The sequence below is a fragment of the Ostrinia nubilalis genome, chromosome 26 (genome assembly GCF_963855985.1).
Source record: "Ostrinia nubilalis chromosome 26, ilOstNubi1.1, whole genome shotgun sequence".
Classification (NCBI taxonomy): domain Eukaryota; kingdom Metazoa; phylum Arthropoda; class Insecta; order Lepidoptera; family Crambidae; genus Ostrinia; species Ostrinia nubilalis.
In genome coordinates this window covers 6930277-6953255 of record NC_087113.1, presented here as the reverse complement: position 1 = coordinate 6953255, position 22979 = coordinate 6930277, and the positions used below count along the sequence as shown (strand labels likewise).

Sequence of the window (22979 nt, the reverse complement as noted above, 5' to 3'; positions counted from 1 at the left end):
GTATAAAAATAAGACAACGTTTAGGAAGCATAAAGAGCTAAACGTTTGCAGTCAACAAGTTAGAGCTTCGCCGGCAGATGCTAAGTTCACATGTGACTATTGCAATAAGAAATATACACAGAAAGTGTCTTTAAGAGTACACATACAGTACGAACACGGAAACTACAAGGCTCATGTGTGTGAACTCTGTAATAAAAAATTCTGGGCAATAAGTCGATTAAAAGCACACATGGTCAAGCACACTAAAGAGAAAAACTTTTCATGTAAAGAGTGTAATAAAAAGTTTGTGACGAGAGAATCTTTGTTATATCATACACGTTTACACACTGGAGATAAACCTTACGAGTGCTCTCATTGTAACGCCAGGTTTCTTTCAGCCTCACGGAGATCGGAACATGTGAAAAAACAACACACGGATGCAACTTTGGAGTGTAACGTGTGCGGAAGTAAATTCAGTTCTCAGAATTATTTGCATAAACATAAAAAGACACATGACAATGAATTCAATTCAACACTCGAGCCAGAAGTCAGTAAACCAGTCCGTACACAGAAAGTCAATACGTCCGATTTCAAACAACTTACCCAAGACTTAATGAAAATGGAAAGTGAAGAATATGGTTTTGAAAGTGGTAATATTCCTGAAGAATCTTGTCTTAAAATGAAGTTACTAAATACTGATGATGAATATATTGTAGAAATGTATGAAAACTAGCTTATCACCAATCGCTCGACTATTGTCGTGAGCTCACTCGTGACACAAGCATATTTAGCTTAGTACGAGGGGCTAACAGGAGTATTAGTAATTTGTGTCATAACAAATTAGGTACTACACTCGCGAGCAAAAGTATGGAATCACTTACATGAAATTGTTTTCACGCGATCTTGTGTACTAACAAATTTGTTAGGAACAAAAAAAGTGGCACCATTTTAAAGATTAAACTTTTATCTTTAAATTGATACCAAATTCATTTAAATCACACCAGTATTTAAAAAGATATCCCGGCTGATGTGGAGAAGTAACGAAAAAGACATGTATGAACTGTTTGATACGTCGCGATTTGCGGCCTATTTACCCCCTATAAAAGCACGCGTTTTCGGATTTTGCTTTCACACGTTGATTCATACACATCTTCGCTTCTTTTGACACTTGACCTGGGATTCTACACCTTCAGAAGCAGCACAAATCGTTGCACTATTGCAAGAAGGGCTCAGCCAGCGGGCTGTCGCACGTCAGCGCCACATAAGCCAGTCCTGGGTTTCGAAAGTTTTAAGACGCTTTCGGGAGACTGGTGGCTTTATCCCGAGACTAAGTTCTGAACAGCGCCGGCGCACATCGCAGAGGGAAGACCGTTTTTTCATGTCAACCTCTCTATGAAATCGTCATTTGACTGGAATCGACGTCCAGTAAGAGCTCAGAAATGTTCGTAGGATAGCTGTTAGCGAGTAGGCAGTTTGTCTAAGACATAAGCAATAGAATTTAACTCCAAAAAGGCCTGCCACAGGCTCGAAACTGACGGCAGGTCACCGATAAGCACGCTTTCAATTTGCTCGTACACATCTCGATGTTAAATCGAGCAAGCCACCCCCATAAGCCACTGTTTCAGCGAACCAGCACTGCACAAATCGCTCCTCAGGCCGCCTATAAACCCGACCTCTTCGACTGCTGCCCTGCAAACACAGTTTGCATTCATCGGAGAACAGAACTCGCCTCCATTACTCGCCTTCCAATCGAGATGTGTACGAGCAAATTGAAAAGGGTGCTTATCGGTGACCTGCCGTCAGTTTCGAGCCTGTGGCAGGCCTTTTTGGAGTCAAATTCTATTGCTTATATCTTAGACGAACTGTCCACTCGCTAACAGCTATCTTACGAACATTTCTGAGCTCTTGATGGACATCGATTCCAGTCAAATGACGATTTCATAGAGAGGTTGACATGAAAAAACGGTCTTCCCTCTGCGATGTGCACCGGCGCTGTTCAGAACTTGGTCTCGGGATAAAGCCACTAGTCTCCCGAAAGCGTCTTGAAACTTTCGAAACCCAGGACTGGCTTATGTGGCGCTGACGTGCGACATCCCGCTGGCTGAGCCTTTCTTGCAATAGTGCAACGATTTGTGCTGCTTCTGAAGGTGTAGAATCCCAGGTAAAGTGTCAAAAGAAGCGGAGATGTGTATGAATCAACGTGTGAAAGCAAAAATCTAAAAACGCGTGCTTTTATAGGGGGTAAATAGGCCGCAACTCGCGACGTATCAAACAGTTCATACATTCGTTACTTCTTCACATCAGCCGGGATATCTTTTTAAATACTGGTGTGATTTAAAGTTTAATCTTTAAAATGGTGCCACTTTTTTTGTATTAACAAATTCGTTAGTACACAAGTTCGCGTGGAAACAACTTCATGTAAGTGATTCCATAGTTTTGCTCGCGAGTGTATAAGTAATCTTTATAAAAAAAAAGGTTACTGAAATTTATATTTTTAGTGTAAAAATGATTGAAATAAATAATGTTTGATAAATTAATGAACATCAAAGTAGCTTGATGCTTTATTTAATTGTAAATGTTGTAATTTATGTTTAATCTATACATTTATCAGGATGGGGAAAATCTGCACTATTCCCAATTTCTCTCACTTGTATCCTGCCTATATTTTTCCTTACAACTTTTAGTATCCAATGTCATTGGACGCATAAGAAAGTTATTGGACAGTTATTTACAGAATTAAAAATAGCATTTCTATTTCAACAACTGAGAGAATCCGACTGATGGAGATAAAAGGGCGTTTTTTTGAAGGAATGTTCATTTTAAGAAAATTCAAGGGTTGTTTTGTCCAATGACTGGCAGCGTCCAATGACTGTCGGTTTACGTGGCTCAATCAAATACCACAACAGCCCCCCTAGACAAAACGCACTTTTTGATCGAATCGAAAATCGAATCCGTCAAAACTCCATACAAAAAAGGGGCTTTTCGACCACTTTTCGACTGGTTTGCGATTATAATTTTCACTTTGTCTAGACCCACTGGTAACATTACTATAGCCTGACCAGGAACATAAAAACCCTGGCATAGAGGCGCTTCAATTGCATTTGATAGTGCAACACTGAGTACAGTCGTACCTGTGTTAAATTAATAGGCTAACTTTATGTATCAGGGTTCAGGATTACAGGCTAATTTGATATTTTCATAAATTAACGAAAACATATTATTATAGGTAACCTAGTTTAAATAAATTAAATGAAACCATCAATCGAGGTAGTAGGATTTATTTTATTATTCATCAATAATCAAATTCAGAACTTGAATATTCAACTGCAATGTCTGCTCATGAACGCTTCAAACTCGGTACTTCTTTCTCATATCCATAAAATTCAACACTTAGAAAGTGACAAAAAACTTTAAAATAGGTAGTTGAAACAAACCAGAGCTAATTTTCATAGTGGACTGTACTATGCTATAAACATGTCAGTCAATTTGACAACCTTTGTCGGAAACATTATTCAATGAAAATATTGTCCGAACCCTTAGTATTTCTCTTCGACAAATACTTTAACACATTGTGAACCACTTTTCTTTCACGACTATAAAAAGATTTTAGCAATTTAATTCACAAAATCAATTGCGCACATTTAAAATAAAGTTTGTTTACACTTTGACAGCAATAGACTGACATGCAAGGTGACATGTCAATGAAGTTTTCAGTTACTGTTGCCATTAAAAGAAATTAGTAACATTAGTTTTCCGCAACATGGCGAGGGTTTTTATGTTCCTGGTCGGGCTATAACTTAATTTTTAGCTAACATAATGAATTAAATGATTAATAACCCGGTCGAGTTAACTGCGCACCTAACTGGAATGCGAATTCACATCTCCACGCCTTCGTACTAGAGCGTCGATGTGACGTCACGGCCACCAGATGTGCAGTTGACTCGACCGGATTGTACCTACATTATTAATTACAGCAATTATACATGTGTTTGTGTTGATACTTGTTAGTCATTATTGCGAATAAAATGTTTTTACAATAATTAAATTCTGTTTCTTTTATTGCCACAACTTCCTTGCTACACTTCCTTCATAGCGTTAAGGCCGCCTTTTTTATTATTATTTTTTTCGACTGGAAAATGCATAGTCCAGTCCCTTTGATTGCGCTTAGTGGAGCGGCATACGATTTGTTTAAAGATTTTCTGCTCAGTTTGGTTTTTACCACCGTCCTATTAGCCTATCCTATCGGCTATCGCGTCGGGGTTACCTACGCCATATCGAATGACAAATGATCGAAAATCAAAATATCGAATACGTTTCATCGAACGATCAAAATATCGAATGCTCAAAATATCGAACGTTCAGAATATCGAACGATCAAAATATCGAACGATCAAAATATCGAACGATCAAAATATCGAAAGTCGATATAGACGTTTTTATTTTTCATCTACCTTCCTCGGCTCCTTGCTGAAGCGTTGTTATTGCCGTACTGCTACAATTAAATTTATATTTTTGTGTACAATACCAATAGAATGTTTCATCAACATTTTTGTTCATTGCCATTACAAAACCCTCCAAAATGAGGACTGTTTGTCCTTTTTGGGATAGGCTAGGCTTATAATATTAGGTCCCCACGGACATTATTCTCCAAATTTATAAACTTTTCAGGCACAAAAAAACTTAAGGCACACATTAACTGGCAAAACAAAACTGTACGACCAAACACAACCATGCACCGGAGCCGAGCAAGGTAGATGAATTAAATAAAAACGTCTATATCGACTTTCGATATTTTGATCGTTCGATATTTTGATCATTCGATATTCTGAACGTTCGATATTTTGAGCATTCGATATTTTGATCGTTCGATATTTAGATCGTTCGATGAAACGTATTCGATATTTTGATTTTCGATCATTTGTCATTCGATATGGCGTAGGTAACCCATCGCGTCGCCATAACATTATTGTTGTGTTCCGGCAGTTAGAGTAAACCTTAGATTAAACCAGTTCCTCCTTAGTTGAGAATTCCGGGTGAAGCTCACTTCCACCTTCTTTGCGGATTCAGGGCCCCGATTACGCTAATTTTTAACGTCTCCAATACAGATGGATTGGAATCCGTATCGCAGAATCGAAGAAGCGCGTCTGTATTGTAGATGTTAAAAATTACCGTAATCGGGGCTCAGGCCTTGAGCAACAATTACGAGCTGTCAAACGAAACCAAAAATGAGATGTCATATGTGTGTGTAAAAATAAATATGTGTGCATGTCAGTGATGTATGTATGTCGTTACTTTTCACATGAATATCGATATCGATTAAATATTAATTAACACCTAACAGTAATAATATAAATAGAATAGGATGGAATGGGATTGTAGGTATATGGGAATTGGGAGAGTGGCCAAAGAAAATAAAAAAAAACTCAGAAGATTAAAATTATTCAACTTATTTATTTGGAAGAATGAGAGTTACAAACATCAAGACATCCATACAAACTTTCGCATTTATAATATTAGTAGGAGTAAAACAATAATTAAAAAATGATAATTCTGACGATAACGTAAGAAAATAGGATTCTAACGATGTAATAAATCGTTGTTGGCCGTATAGTGTAGTGGTTTGAAACGGACTACTATTCCGGAGGTAGCGGGTTCGATTCCCGCACAGTACAAACATCTGTGTGCATAAACATATTTATTATTATATTTGGTATGTAATATTTAGTTTAGTTTATTAACTAACAGGGAATTACAAAATAATACTTTTCTATATTCACATACAAACGCCATTTATGTACCTACATAATCAGCAGTGACTGTGATAAACAGCGCAGAAAATATATTTATCGATTGTGGTACAACCCTAGTGTAAAACGAAAATTATTTCTTTACACAAAATATTCATAAATTCTGGATTATGAGCATGAAATCTTTGCTTACAACTTAAATTAATGTTTAAAGAACATAATTATCACACTTAGTGCTTAAAATTCTAAGCGCATTCACAAAAATAAAGCTAAAGTTTGGAGGTGTCGATTTCAATAAATTTACCTGTGAAATGAATATTTTGCAGGATTATTCCTTTGGTGTACATTACAATCAAGGACGGAACAGGTCACCATTATATAAGAAAACAAATTTTCCAAAAATAAACAGGATTTTACGATATTTTTATAAAAAACTATAATTTAAAATTTTCTTTGTGCCTCTATGTGTCACTGCCTGTCAAATCTTTTGCAAAAATGGTTCTATTGACGTGACGATGATAGCATCACACATCTCTTTTTATCACACAGGGTTGCAGATAGTGACATCTCGCTCGCTCATTCTTTGTTGCTCTATTCCAAAGGAATATTAACTTTATGCTCAGGCCGCGGCCGCACGCTGGTTCAAGAAATGATAAAAATGGAATTAGCGATTTATTCACTTTTTTCGATGGTATCATGTGTAGAATGTCATAAAAAACGTTTTGTTAAGTTATATTTTTCTGAGAAATGCGTAGTTTTTGCTATATTACATGTTTTGTGTTTTATTTGTATGAAACGTTTCCTTCACAAGGCTCTTATTCAAAATGTTAAAGTTTGTTAGATATGACTACTTATAGGTTTTAAAGAGTCATACTAATAGAAGCTAATACAGTAACAACTTTGTCCCAGTGCGTCCCCGTTTAGGATATAAGTGATATTTTCTAAGGTACGAAAAAGTAAACAAAATATACGGATATAAGGCAACTTTATGATAATTTATTGATTTTCTAAAATAAAAAGAAGCTAACAATCATTCCAATCTTAATCATTTATTATTCAACATCATCATCAACATCTATAAATTCAAAAGTTTCATCATTATTTGAAGCTAGTAAATTTTTAACTTCATTAGGAAGAGGAGATTTTGACTCACACTCATTTTTGGTCTTATTGTTGACAAAAAAGGATCCGAAGAAGTAAGTAAATTATTTAAAATATCACGATTGGTCACTTTTCGGTTAAATTTACGCGTATGATTCTCTCTGATCTTTCTAAAATCTTTATTCCGCGATTCTGTAGCTTCTTCCGATAGTGCTCCTATTGGCATAATATCTAAGTGCAAAGCAAAACCAACTGACATGAATCATTTAACAAAATTAAAACAAAGATCTTTAAATATCGATATGTACAAGTATGGCCTATCTTCATTGCACGCATGGATACGGGCTATGGAGACTATATTACACATTACTTATAGACTAGAATTTAAAACTTGGACAGCAAGAGGAAATAAAAAAGCAAATATTATGGAGAAACGAAAAGCTGAAATACAAAAACGGTTTCGCGATGAAACTGGATTGCTAATAGATATTGTGCAGCAAAGGGCTGGAACAACAAACAACGGAAATACTGCGCGTAGATTTTTTGCAGATCCAGAAAAAATATCCAACATCACTGGAGTTAGTCAAGATCTGATTCCTAGGTTGTCTGTATTATTAAGGGCTATGGCTTCCGGTGAGCAAATAATCCCCCAAAACTTCACTCAATTTACTTAGATATTATGCCAATAGGAGCACTATCGGAAGAAGCTGCAGAATCGCGGAATAAAGATTTTAGAAAGATCAGAGAGAATCATACGCGTAAATTTAACCGAAAAGTGACCAATCGTGATATTTTAAATAATTTACTTCTTCGGATCCTTTTTTGTCAACAATAAGACCAAAAATGAGTGTGAGTCAAAATCTCCTCTTCCTAATGAAGTTAAAAATTTACTAGCTTCAAATAATGATGAAACTTTTGAATTTATAGATGTTGATGATGATGTTGAATAATAAATGATTAAGATTGGAATGATTGTTAGCTTGTTTTTATTTTAGAAAATCAATAAATTATCATAAAGTTGCCTTATATCCATATATTTTGTTTACTTTTTCGTACCTTAGAAAATATCACTTATATCCTAAACGGGGACGCACTGGGACAAAGTTGTTACTGTATTAGCTTCTATTAGTATGACTCTTTAAAACCTATAAGTAGTCATATCTAACAAACTTTAACATTTTGAATAAGAGCCTCGTGAAGGAAACGTTTCATACAAATAAAACACAAAACATGTAATATAGCAAAAACTACGCATTTCTCAGAAAAATATAACATAAACAAAACGTTTTTTATGACATTCTACACATGATACCATCGAAAAAAGTGAATAAATCGCTAATTCCATTTTTATCATTTCTTGAACCAGTGTGGGCCGTCTGATTATCTCACTTTCCATTTTCCACATTGCCTTTGCCTGTGGAAGTAAGAAAAATTAAAAACAAAAAGAATCAAAGAATGACAGCTATAGTGATGAAAACTATTGTTTAGTGTTTGCTATCGATACTCGATAAAAAAATCAAAGGCACTTTATAAATCATTCATCGAAATAAAGCAAGATTTTCCAAATGTTACTACTACACCTGTTGCTCTATCTTGACATGATGCAAACATTTTTTCCAACATTATTATATTGTGTAATCAAAATTTTGCTGTTGCTGTATTTAGAAATAAGCCCGTCAAGTTGTGTATGGATCTGTTTCTTGTGTATGCTTAAATCTTTAAATGATTTGATGTGTTTTTTTAATAGATAGAGTGATTCAAGCGGAACGTTTATAGGTATGTTGTACACATTGTACCTGTGCGAAGCAGGGAGTGCAGGGACGGGTCGCTAATGCGTAAAGAAATTATAAAAAAAGTAGAGCATTACTAATAATTACTATTGCTCATGAAGAATTTACAAAACTTGATATCGTCAGTTGCAGGTTCACTTGGGGTAACTGACAAAATACAGTTTTTCAGTAGAGCCGTTTAAAGTTTTTTTTCGTCTTAAATCGGACATAACTTTTTTCCTATTTAACCTTTTTTGGATCTGTTTTTACAGAAATGCTTAGAATTCTACGCGGTTTTAGATTAAATAAAAAGAATTATCTAATATGTCTTAGTTAAGGAAATAAATTGCAGTTACACCAATGTATTTTTGTACTTTTGTCAGTTACACTAATTTTACACCATACTTTTGGAAAAAACATAGGTCAAATTGGTGTAAGTACTGCCCAAATTTAAATAATTTGATGTTTTTGCTGGGTTTTGTTAACTTAGTAGCTGTATAATTTATGTAAAAGTATTAAAAAATAAGAGAATTCATGAAAAAAATAACATTTTGTCGTTTTCTTTGTTTTTTTTTTAATTTTATTAGAAGTAACTTTTATTTTATTCATTAAAAAATGTTAAAAAAGCCATGGGAATCAAGAAAATAATTGTATTTAAATTTTTTAAGACAGAAATATTAAAATAACTAAAGTATTACTGTGAAACTAAGTAATTTCAATATTTTTTTAAGCTTTGACTTACCAATACCGTATTTAGCTCCACGGGGCAACTTAAACTGAAAACAAAATGGATTTAATTTCCCACCTCTTTATAGCAATGTTGAATTAAGGTCATGAGTACTACAACAGTAAAAGTAACAGAGTAACAACAGGTTAATGTTAGCAACGCGCAGTGATGCCTAGTTAGCTGGATAGTTGCTCAATTTCAATTTTTTTTTTGTTGAGCTAACTTTAACTTCTTTAACTGATACTGCTGGTATAATAATAATGTAATATGCCTTAAAACTTTCTAAATTCCTATTTTATTTCATGTTATAAAGCTTAGCAAATCAGTGTAATTGCAAAGTTTTGTAGCAAAATTTTTACATTATTACAGATACACCAATTCAACCTGGTAAAATTATTACAATGTCAGTTACACCAAAATTGTGAAGGAAATCTGAAAAGTTCACACCTGAAAATGTCCGTGTAATTGTAATTTTTTTAAAGCTAGAATTTTTTTACGTATACCATTCGAAAGAGCAGAAAAAACTAAGAAAAACTGTATATTTAACTCAAAAACCGTATTTTGTCAGTTACCCCAAGTGAACCTGCAACTGACGATATTTACGTATTATCCATCGGACCAACCGATTTAGACAGTTTTATTGTTGGACAAGTAAGTTAGATGCTATCTTTTTTTTTTATCCACAACGAGGAAGCTCTTGGCCTGTATCTCACCTGATGGTAAGTGACTATCAGGCCGAAGGTGGAAGCGAGCTTCACCCGGAATCCTCAACCACGGAGGAACTGGCTATCTTAACTCTAACTGCCGGAACACAACAATGCTGTTAACATTGTTGTTATGGCGACAGACTTAGGTAAGATGGTGGTAGCTAGCCAGGCGGACTTAGAACCAGCCCTACCACCAACCAAACCGAACAGAAAAATCTGCCCCCACTGGGAATCGAACCCGGGACCTCTGCGTCTGAAGCAGGTGGTCTTACCACTAGACCACAGAGGCGGTTAATCCAGGGTGCGGAAACTTCCATACTACGATCATCCAAGTGAAACTTGCTTCCAAACAGCGACTTCAGTCGATAAATTCCAATACTTTTTAACTACCCTAAAACGCTCTAGATGTCGCTGCTCCTATTTCCTTCATATTTTCATTTTTTTCTTAATTAAAATATATTTCAGAATATTGTTAATTACAATGTGAAAACTTTTTTTAAAATGAAATTAATTTGTTTTAATTTAAAACTGAACGGTGACATTTTTTGTTATAATTTACATAATAGAGTAGTAGAAATTACTATTTAACATATGGCAACTTTGTTTTTCCTCCAAAATGGCCGGTGTTGTTTTTGCTATGTTAAATGCATTCTTGTTTTCTTAGCCATCGTTTATGAGTTCTGTGGCCCTATTAAAGTATTGAAGAGTCGAGTCAAATTCAAGTTCATTCCTTCGTACCTGCTACTGTTCTGGTTCATCGGAGTTTTGTTCGTTCCTTCGTGAATCGCGAAGAAACTTTCTGTTATGTTCACAAGTGATCTGAGTTTTCTCAAAGTGCAAAAATGCTTTTTTAGTGTTGTTGAAAACTTTGCGAAAAGACGCTTTTGGTGTATAATATTATGTGTGTTCATAAATAAAGTAAAATTATTCAATTGAAAAGTTTTTGTTTATTTGCATTTCTATGTGCAATGTAGAATTTTTCCAAATCCATTGTTTTGAAAATAATACAATAAGTACACCATAAAGATAAATATTTTCAAAATAATGGATTTGAAAAAATTCTACATTGTACATCAAAAAAACAATAATTCTTTCAAGGTTATGAGGGCCTATGTGTGCGTGAACTGTGTGTATGTGTGCGTGGACTTTATGTATGTATGTGTGCGTGGACTATGTATGCATGTGAGCGTTACGTACGTAGGTTAAGTACAGGGAATTTAACACCAGGCTGTCAATTAGTAGGTTCAAAAATTTGACAGAGAGGGTTCTCTATTTCCTATGTATTACTTTTCTCTATGGGTTAATCTATCGATAATGGCGCAGTGCGGCTTCCCTGGCATCACTATTCGGACAGCTGTGAGCTGACTGACAGGTGTTGTTTTGCTGTACGGCAAAATATTGTAAAACGATAATTTTATTCAAATTATTGAAGTAAACAAACAAAATGACTCTTTTAGAAGATACTTTGATCATTCTGATATCCCAGGTATGCCTAATTTCGCCTAAGTATATAAAATAATAGTAATGTTGTCCGAGGTTATGTGTAGTAAATAAATGTACATTTATCGGTTTTAATTGATAAATACCTACTTTATTAGGTTTAATTAGGTTGTTTAAATACTTAGCATATATGTCGAAGTATTAAAAATAAATTTTTGGCCTATTTTTATGTGAAATCCAATTGATTTAATTTCAGACGTTTTTCTTCGTCGGCGGCTGGATATTTTTCGTGAAGCAGTTATTTCGCGACTATGAAGTCCACCACACGATGGTGCAGCTCATATTCTCAGTCACATTCGCCCTCAGTTGCACTATGTTTGAGCTAATTATTTTTGAAATCATTGGTTACTTGGATTCAAGGTAACTTCCCATTTTGACTTATCTTTCTACTGAATCTATGTTAGATAAATCTATACTAATATTATAAATGCGAAAGTAACTGTCTGTCTTGCTCTCACGCCTAAACCACTGAACCGATTTTGATGAAATTTGACATAGAGATAGTTTGAGTCCTGGGAAAAGACATAGGATAGTTTTTATCCCGGTTTCTGAAACAGGAACCCGCGCGATAAAGTTTTTCTGTGACAGACAAAATTCAATGCAGGCGAAGCCGCGGTCGGAAAGCTAGTATAGAATATTTTAATAATCATACATTTAAGGTAGCCTACAAAGTCTGAAAACTGACTTCAGACTTTAGTTATTGCAAATAATTTTTTGCTGTTTTTAACGTAAATAATATAAATTATTTTAGGTGATGTTCTTTATTTTCCAGCTCGAGATACTTCCATTGGAACCTGGGACTTTACTCACTGCTCTTTATGGTTATAGCACTAATACCTTTTTATATCGCATATTTTTGCATTAGCAATGTCAGATTTGGTAAGTTGTTCAGCACATTATAGTTTTAAATTTAAACATAAAGAAGTCCATGGAATGACCTATCAGAATATTCCATTCATATCCCTATTTTATCTTTAAATAGCTAAATCCTTTCTATAAACTTACTTTTCTCACTCAAAATTAAAATACTCATAACTCTTTGGTTTACCTTACCTCTCGTTGTTATTGTAGTTAAAGTCAGACCACTTTTTTACCCACAAAGCTTTTTTTCTGATTAAAGTGTACAGTTTTTGTTTTGTTTTCCAGTCTCCCAAAATATGATAAGACCACTAACAATGTTTGTGTGGTTCATCTATTTGTATTTCTTCTGGAAAATAGGAGACCCATTTCCTATTTTGAGTCCTAAACAGGTCAGTTGAATTCTTGGAAATTATTTAGAGTTATAGGAAAAAATTAGAATAACAACTACCACCAAAAAGTTGACAAAAAGAAAGCAAAAATATAGACACTAGAAATGTGAACATTTCGAAGCAAGGAATCATAATTAGTAAAAATCTTACATAATGTATAGCATTGTACTTATTGGCTAACATTATTTTTTCAGGGAATATTCTCCATAGAGCAGGGAGTGTCTCGGATTGGAATCATTGGAGTGACCGTCATGGCTCTGCTCTCTGGTTTTGGTGCTGTCAACTATCCGTACACATCTATGGCTATTTTCATAAGGTATAATTTTCTTTTAACTAGATTTCTGATTACCGGTAAGGGCAACTCCTTTTTTTTTTCAAAATTTTAAAGGTAGTAAATGGGGTTCCATAAACAAAGCTTTTAGTAGATGGCGCCAGGATCGCTCTGTAAGTTTAAATCTTTGTAAAGGTTCGGCCAAACCTTTTATTTGTTTTTTCAAGCCTTCAAGCTACAACAGTCTAGCAGTCTATCTACTACACTAATGTTATTAAGAGGAAAGATTTGATCGTTTTTTTGTATTGAATAGGCTCCGAAACTACTGGATTGATTTGAAAAATTCTTTCACCCTTAGAATTTTACATTATATCTGATGAACATAGGCGGTACGAAGTTCACCGAGTCGGTTAGTTAATGCACAAATCCTTCCTATTTTCAGACCCGTCACCCAATCCGACGTATTGTCAATAGAGAAGAAACTCCTCCAAACAATGGACATGATTTTGGTGAAGAAGAAAAGGATAGCACTAGCCGAAGCGAACAGTGTGGGAGGGAGACAGAATTACAGCATGATGGACCAGTTGAACGTGAAGAATAAGGGTGGTTTCTGGACGAATATACTGTCAAGTGTTGGAAGTATAGCGAATCCTTTAGGACAGGGCACAGAAAGTAAGTCATATTTTTTTTGTATGCATATATCGATTGAGGTTTTTTAATTTACACTTCTTCTGTGGATTTCATTTTTCCTGAAAACCATATTATGTATCTTTTGAGGATATTATGCTGGTTGAAATGTTGAAAATTTGCTATGTTTGTTTGATTGTTGTTGTATTGACTTATAAAAACAGACTAATTATAATTTTTACACGCCGAATATCGGTAAGACATGTTGATACTAACAAAACCTACTAACACCAAACATATATTTCTGTATTGTCACACATGTTCTGATAAATAAAAATATCTTTATCTTTATAAACTAATAAAGACCAGTCCTTATAAAATTAATTTATCACACAAGTTTTCATCCCCTTTAAGATTAATTTATATTCGCGATAAAAGGCATATTCAGTATAATAATATTTTCCATATGAAGAACATACAATATTATTTAAAAAATACACACCAGCTTTCATCCCCCATTTCATCCCCTGGTTTATTTCAAATGTATTGATTTGTAGCAGTATTTTTATTTTCTACTAGCGGCCGCCCGCGACTTCGTACGCGTGGATCCCGTTTTACCCCCTTCATCTATCTTACGCGGTTTAGATTTTTTCATACAAATGTGTTTTCCCGCTAACTCCCGTTCCCGTGGGAATTTTGCAATATCCTGTTGTAACTAAGCTTTAAGTTTACTAAGGTACCTGCATGTCTTTCAAGCGTCTAACTTAAGCGGTTTAGATTTTTCATACAAAAGGATTTTCCCGCTAATTCCCGTTCTCGTGGGAATTCCTAAGTATACTATAACCTGCCCAGGAGTATAAAGAATAATTGTACCAAGTTTCGTTAAAATCCGTCGAGTAGTTTTTGTTTCTATAAGGAACATACAGACAGACAGACAGACAGACAGACAGACAGACAAAAATTTTACTGATTGCATTTTTGGCATCAGTATCGATCACTAATCACCCCCTGATAGTTATTTTGAAAATATATTTCATGTACAGAATTGACCTCTCTACAGATTTATTATAAGTATAGATGAACCGTCGTTTTTTATGTACTGTAACTATCTTCTTCTTCTTCTTTTCAGCCAAATGACGTCCACTGCTGGACAAAGGCCTCCCCCAAGGTTTTCCACAATGAGCGGTCCTGCGCTGCCCGCATCCAGGCTCTTCCCGCGACCTTTACCAGATCGTCGGTCCACCTAGTAGGAGGCCTGCCCACGCTACGTCTTCCAGCCCGTGGTCGCTACTCGAGAACTTTCCTGCCCCAACGGCCATTGTCTCTACGAGCTATGTGCCCCGCCCACAGCCACGCTTACAGTTTAAAAAAAAAAACTGTAACTATACCTTAAAATAAATGAATAAGTACAATTTCAGACATAAACCAGCTCCGGCAAGAGATAGCCGGCCTAGAGGAACTAAGCCGACAGTTGTTCTTAGAAGCTCACGACGCCCGCACTATGCGCGAGAAAATCGAATGGTCTCACACCTTCCAGGGGAAGTATTTCAACTGCCTCGGGTATTTCTTCTCGCTGTACTGCATATGGAAGATATTTATTGTGAGTATTTAAAAAAATACTTAAAAGTAGAATTAAAAAATAAATAAAAAATTTCAACCCCTTTTGGGGGTGAAATTTACGAAATTTTTAAAGTACTTAAATATAGTTTAACTATGTATAAACCCATCGGTTAAGGCTGTAATAACAATAAAATTGCAATATGTACTTAAAAAACATCATTTTTTGGGTGAGTTTATTTAGATACTACAAGTGCGCAATGGGTTTGAAAAGTTTAACGAATATATTAACTTGTGGAACTCTGTGGTCGCATGAGATAGGTAACAATTGACTTCTATTTGTGTATCGATTTGCTGGTACTTAAGGGGTTAAGTAAAAAAAAAACTAGTAATCTACAGTTTAGTAAGCGCACAGTAGTTTCAATAATGGTCAACCCGGAAAGGGATCGTAACCGTATCAACTCGAGGCGGTCAGTATTCTTTGTATGAAACTCCATACTGCAACGCATAATCATCCGCACCGTAACATGACGTAAACGCCTCGTCTCGCGCTTGAAAGCGCGGGAAAGGTGATGTTGTTGATCCCTTTCCGAATTGACAAGTCTGTTATGAACTTAACTCAGAATGCTTTAAAAAAACACTAGCTTTTGTCCGCGTCTTCACGTGAAATTTAGTTAGTCACAGATCGTCATAAATTATAGCCTATATGTTATTCTGAGTTGTAAACTATAATACTGTAATGTTTCATCAAAATCCTTTCAGTACTTTTTGCGTGAAAGAGTAACAAACATCCATCCAGATATCCAAACTTTCGCATTTATAATAAGTAGGATAAGTGGGATATTAATGTTACTATGTTTTTGTTCCAGTCAACAATTAACATAGTGTTCGACCGCGTCGGCAAGAAGGACCCAGTCACTCGCGGGCTTGAGCTCGTGGTGCACTGGCTCGGGCTGCGCATCCACGTGGCTTTCTGGTCGCAGCAGCTGTCCTTCGCATTGGTTGGATGTATTCTACTTACTAGCATACGGGGGCTACTGCTCACGCTCACCAAGGTGCGTACGGGGTTCCTACGGGGTCGAATGTACGGGGTTCCTACGGGTTCGAGTGTACGGGGTTGATTGTACGGGGTCCCTACGGGGTTCAGTGTCCTATGGGGTTGAGTGGCTACGGGATACGTGGCGTGCTGGTCGCAGCAGCTGTCCTTCGCGCTCGTTGGGTGTATTCTGCTGACCAGTATACGGGGTCTGCTGCTCACGCTTACTAAAGTGAGTACGGGGTTCCTACGGGGACGAGTGTACGGGGTTCTTACGGGGTGGAGTGGCTACGGGGCTCCTACGGGGTCGAGGGTACGGGGTTCCTACAGGGTTGAGTGTACGGGGTTCATAGAGGGTCGAATGTGTAGGGTCCCTACGGGGTTAGATGTACGGGGTTCTTACGGGGTTGAGTATACGGGGTTCATAGAGAGTCGAATGTGCGGGTTCCTACGGGGTTGATTGTACTGGGTCGAGTGTATGGGTTTGGGTTTCTACTACGGGGTTCAGTTTCTACGAGGATAACTTATCCTTACGGGGTTCCTATTAGGTCGAGTGTAAGTCTATTTCACGGGGTCTCTACTAGATTTAGTGTCTACGGGGTCTGTCTCCGGGGTCTTCACTAATATCCGGGGTCTCCGCTAGTGTTCGACCGCGTCGGCAAGAAGGACCCGGTGACCCGCGGGCTTGAGCTCGTGGTGCACTAGCTCGGGCTCCGCATCCACGTGGCGTTCTGGTCGCAGCAGCTGTCTTTTGCTCTTGTCGGCTGTATTCTACTTACTAGCATACGGGGCCTGCTGCTCACCCTCACGAAGGTACTTTGGTGTGAACTCAACCCGTTTTTTTAAATAGAAATTTCTGGGGGTTGAAATTGCATAACGTCGAGCAATTTCAACCCCCTGAAATTGCTATTTAAAAAACTGGTTGAGTTCACACACATGGTTTTCTCCGGTTTAATTCACACGGGGTTGAGTTTTCTCCGGTTTAATTTACATGGGGTTGAGATTTCTTAGGTTTAATTCACACAGGGTTGAGATTTCCCGAATTATTCAATCAATAAGGTTGAGTTTTTTCGGGTTTTGTAAACGGGGTTGAATTTATTTATAAAGTTAACTAAAGCATGATAGTTCAAAAATGAAAGTGTAATTTTTTAGGTGGGATGAAAATTCATCCCCAATGAGTAAATTTCTGGGTTGAATTTCAATTTAAGGTTGAAAAGAGATATCCCATCTTTTAACAAAGTTAAAAAGGGAAAGCTTCTCATGTCAGTAATTAAAATTATTTTCTTTTTCACAGTTCTTCAACAAGATCTCCTCATCAAAATCATCGAACATCATCGTTCTTATCTTGGCCCAAATAATGGGCATGTACTTCTGTTCGTCAGTACTATTGATGCGGATGAATATGCCTCCAGAATACCGGATCATCATCACCCAGGTGTTAGGAGATCTGCAGTTTAACTTCTACCATAGATGGTTCGACGTTATATTCTTAGTTAGTGCCTTGACGAGTATATTTACGCTGTATTTGGCACATAAACAGCCTTCGGTGAGTTAGGGCGTGTAGTTGTTGATAAGTACAATGATTTGTAAAGTTTAAAATTTAATTTATAGGTCTATTCCACCTTGAACACCTGTATTAGATAGATCACCCAGGTGATCAAAGTGACACTTATCCGTGGGTGATCAAAGGACACTAAAGCCTCGCCTGGAGTCAATTTATAGGCGTGTATTTTGTATGAAAATCGCACCTATTTCAAGATCATAAGATGCTTAAATGTTTGTCTGGATAAGCCGTTGTTTATAGGATAAGCCACGCATACAAGCACAACTAAATATACACACATCTTTTGGTGATTTTTAAATGCTTACTTTGTTTTTCAACCATTTTATATAAATTCAGTGATAAAGTTATCAAAAGTAATTTAATCATTTTCTGCAATAAGTACTTCTTTGTAAAAAGGCTACGAAATAATAATAATGTAAAATACTGTCTTTATAACTGCTTGTACATAATAGGTACCTACTTGTTATGTAAGTCGATTAAATATTCGGCGATTATTTATGTATTAAGATTGTTAACTACTTATAAGACTGATATTTTAAAATTGAGCTATGCTTTATTGTACAGACCATGTCAATAAACTTTACAAATACAAATATACAAATATCTTTGGACAATCTCAGACTTTAGAAGTCACACAAACAAAAATTCCTGTTTTATACCAAAATTTACACCCAAATGCACATTTATAAAAATGTGCATGAATCTTACTGTGATTCCTAAGCGAAATAATTCTCACATCAGTTTCTTTTTGTGATATCTTTTGCTAAAGTCGTTTGGCGTAGACTTATAAGTTAAAATACTGATTCTGTAAGTTATTTAATACGGCGGTCCCTAAAGACTAGAGTTCACTAATTTAGGGTTGATATAAATCTGTTGGCACCATATTTGGTTAAAGATTTTCAATTGATGAAGACATCCTTATGATCGTGAACTCAGGCATGGATTCTCTTCTGGACTAATTTCAACTATTGGATAGTGATAGATACCACTGGTAGATAGTTTTACGGCATCGGGAATAAACGTTTCGTTGAAGCAACGATGGTTGTGAAATTCCTCTGGGACAAAGTTGATCTTCACGTATTTATTTTTGACGGTCAATCCGAAGATCCTGGCTATACAGGAATAATCCAATAGTGAATACTTCCAGTTTATAATTTTGCAGATAAATAAACAATAATAATATCTATTTATATTTAAGATGAACCTTCTGTTAGTGAATTCTGACTTTGTGAACTTTACATACCACGCACAATCTTATGTCGTTGGACACATTCCATAGGATTGGCTTTATGTTGTATGGATTTTTGTTTCAGTATTTTTCATTGTTTATAAGAAAATCAGTTTGAAAAAATATATATTTCGATAAACTAAATATTTTGTTTTCTTTTTCTGCTTTTAATGAATAGGTTTTGCCAGGTGAAAATATGACGAAACTTGGTGTTGCCAGCGCAAATAAAACCAAATATAAAATTAAATAGTTTTAATTAACATTTTATATTATCTTACATAAACTATATCGAAATAGTTAAAATAGAAAAGTTTGCTTGGAAAGGCCACCTTAATTCATACTTAACGTTACAAGAAAATAGAAAAAACTTACTTTTTATTTATTTCATTTCTGATATAAATACTTGAAGCTTTTATTTACCCGACCAAGAAAGAAGTTTATTCTTGTGAAATGTAGCTATAAAATACATATTTTTATGAAATACATTAGTGACTTCAATTTATTAATAAATATTTAAGATTTGCTAATTTCGATTCGTTAATATTTTTACAAAATTGTCCTAAACATTGTAAATAAGTTGAAATATATCTACTTCTTTCAATAGGCGGGAGTCTATATTTTATTTTTATTGCTTTGCGATTATTTTAAGTGTGGTAACGGATATGTTATGCGTTAATAATTTGTTCTTTACGTTGGCATGAGTTTCAATTAATATACAAAGAACATACATAATATATTATGATAGAGTTTGTATTATTCATACTATACTCGTACATTTGTCATTAAATTCAAGTCGCTTTTCAAATTCCAATCAAAGTAACATACACATTTTTACATTCACAATTTGGTGTTATATTTGAGCAAAATTTTTTTCAGCGACAATAATTATTACCCCGACTATATTTTTAGCAATTTGATTTGATAATTTCAAAGTTTTGAATTGTTATAAGTCACAAGTTTTTAAGTTACACGCGCTGTATACATACTGTATGTAAATCGTGTGTATATTTTACACACTGTATACATACTGTATGTATGCCATATGTATTTTTGCACGCGCTGTATATTATACATAGTCGGGTGTATATTTTACTCATGATATACTGTTGAATTATTCTCCCATGACGTCTTCATACTGCTTCCTGAAACAGTCTCCCACGGGGAAGAAGTCCCAGCATCGTTGCGTGTACATATTCCACACGTACGTTTCTTGACCTGCAAGTAATATACACGTTTGATCAAGGTTCTGGTTTCGAATCCCAGATGGGAATCATACAAGTAAGGGATCGATCCCGCAAAATTGGACTGTCATGGGAACACATAATGTTTTTAATTTATGAAACGTGAATTACTAATTTTAGAACTGATCGGTGTTTTGCGGGGCACTGCAAACGGGATGTTTGTGTAAACGTTCATATTATAACACGTATACTACTAAACGTGATCCTGCAAAAAACGTTATATGACCATGGAAACAAGCCCTCAGATCACGAGAGTCATTCGTGCTCAGGGCACAGGAGGGGCGTTTCTACAGTGAGATGCAGGCCAAGAGCTTAAAATCCCCTATGAGTCTCAAAAAGCTGATTGGATGTTTTAAAATGTTGGATTAAAAATTGCTATCAACATTTTTGTGGACATTTTTTCTGGGTTCATAATAAAAGTTTTTACCACAAAACGTGTATATAATTTACCTGTATACTCCGTGTCTGGTTTGTTGATGAGATGCATGAGGAAGAACATGTAATTCGCTAAATTATGCTCTCGTTGCACGTGCGTGTCGAACCCGTGTGGAACCTAAAAGAAAATAAGTAATTCATTATAATAAGATTTTTAAACTTTCGCGTTCAATTTCAAACTGAAATACATAGAAAGACCCGTGTCTTTGATTAATCCCAACTAGAGGTGGGCGCCACGCCGGCGCGCCGCCGCCGCCGCGAATTTTTTCACGCCGCCGCCGCCGACGACCAGCTGTCGGCGCGCCGATACTGATACTGTACAAACTAATTGAAATTTATTCCTCTCCTATACTGTACTAATTTGTGTTTCAAACGCAGAAGAACTATTTTTTTATTGAGTTGAGCGGCTATTCTAGTTCAATAAAGTCCTAGTATCACTGCGACCGGTACCGATCTATTGTGATCGCCGCTATTTTCCTTAAAGTTCGCCTCCGAGTCCTGCATCCATTAGGAATTGCAGTATCTTTTGGGTAGCGATATGTTTTACATCTTGTGGGCTTAGGATGTGTTTGCCCAGGTGTAAGCTCCGCTTGCGCATCAAAGGTCCGCAGTCCGTGAGAATGGGTAGTGGCGTTTCATCTGCCTTTTGGCACATCCTGCATGTTCTTGATTCGGACAGTCCCATAGTGGACAAGTGCTTGTTTAAGCTGCTGTGTCCAGTGAAGGCTCGAACTGAGATGCGCATTTTGATCCTACTTAGTCCTATGATCTGCTTAGAGCATTTTCGGTCATAGGCAAAAGCCTATATAAGAGCTTTGGAATGAGTTAATCCTAGCGTGTCTGACCATGCCTAAAAGGATTTGTTTAAATAGATTTTCTCCAGGGTCATTCGAGCGAGACTTTTGAGAATGCCACAAAAGGGTCCTGGACCATATTGTGTTCCCTCTGCTCCCGCTCTGGCCAGTTCGTCGGCATTTTCATTGTCCACGATTCCCGCGTGACCTGGAACCCATCTCAGCGTTACTCTGTTACGTTTTCCTAGGGTATTCAGTCGACTCATGCAGTTTTCTACCAACTTTGAGGTGATCAATTTGGAGTTTAAGGCCATCAGCGCGGCCTGACTGTCTGAGTTAATGTAAATATGTGGTTGGCATATTTTTTTCGCAGGTTAGCTTCCGCACATTCAATAAAGGCGTAGACTTCTGAAAGATAGAGGCAAATTTACCCAGGCTTTGAGAAAGCCTAAGCTTCGGCTGCTCTCCATACACGCCAAAGCCTATGTTAGGGCCCATTTTTGACCCATCAGTAAACCATATAAAAGAAGAACTAACTATAATATTTATGTCACCGGAAAATAACAAGACTCGTAAGTTGATCAATTTTCTAGGTAGTTGATCAACTCTCGGAAAATAATAAACGGCATTTGAAATGTACTATTTAACGTATGTATTTTAGTAAGTTGATTAATTTACGGCGTCTTGCCGTTAAATCATCCGACAAAGGCAAGGTGCACGTTGATTGGTTGAAAGACTCACGTGCTTTTATACTGCTCCCCGCCACCCGGCCGCCGCCATTACCGGTTTAAACGTAAATAAATCTATCTATTATCTTTATTTACAGTAGTAAAATTAGCAATTGTTGTTTTGTGTGGTAATAATTCTCATTATAACGCGTCATTTTATTTATGATGAGTGAAATGCAGGCTGTAGTGGTAGAAATAAACAAACTTACCTACTTATTATTAATATAACTTACAAAAATAAAACTCTGAGCTCCAATATAATATTTTTTTAAACATTTTCCATTTATTTAACTATACATAACTTTAATATCCCTATCTCTAAAATGTAAATATTAAAACAACGTGTTTGTAACTCTATGAATAAACACTTGCTAAATGCTTATAATTAATGCTGTCGACCAATCAGAGAAAAGTGTATTAAGTGACGGATAATAGTGTACCGTCAAATAGTACACTGGGCAACGATTGGCCCATTTGTGGATGATTTTACTTGTAGCAATATAGTTAATTATTAAATTACGGCTAGGTACCGTAAGTTGACCAATTAGCTAAAATTCGATGCGTTAAATACTACATTTCAACTGCCGTTTATTATTTTCCGAGAGTTGATCAACTTCCTAGAAAATTGATCAACTTACGAGTCTTGTTATTTTCCGGTGACATTTATTCTTTAATGCCATATAAATTGTACACAAGGCGAACTTAATGCCATTGATAT

General features: G+C 36.0%; 2 protein-coding genes across 2 annotated transcripts in view; one reads left to right on the top strand and one right to left on the bottom strand.

Annotated features, from left to right (window-relative positions):
* The first annotated feature begins 11395 nt into the window (after positions 1-11395).
* On the top strand, positions 11396-17938 carry LOC135084669 (Golgi pH regulator). Its single transcript, XM_063979443.1, has 9 exons — positions 11396-11516; positions 11727-11890; positions 12303-12409; positions 12677-12780; positions 12975-13096; positions 13494-13723; positions 15097-15278; positions 16105-16290; positions 17566-17938. The coding sequence occupies exons 1-9, from the start codon at positions 11475-11477 to the stop codon at positions 17824-17826; spliced, it is 1398 nt and encodes a 465-aa protein (XP_063835513.1). The 5' UTR covers positions 11396-11474; the 3' UTR covers positions 17827-17938.
* A 1362-nt stretch (positions 17939-19300) lies between these two features.
* The window catches only part of LOC135084616 (ryanodine receptor), a 205479-nt gene continuing 201800 nt past the window's right edge, over positions 19301-22979 (bottom strand). The window contains exons 112-113 of the mRNA XM_063979388.1: positions 20755-20857; positions 19301-20278 (exon numbers count right to left, since the gene is read on the bottom strand). Of these exons, the coding sequence (XP_063835458.1) occupies positions 20175-20278; positions 20755-20857 (207 nt within the window). The 3' untranslated portion in view covers positions 19301-20174. The remainder of the gene's footprint in view (positions 20279-20754; positions 20858-22979) is intronic.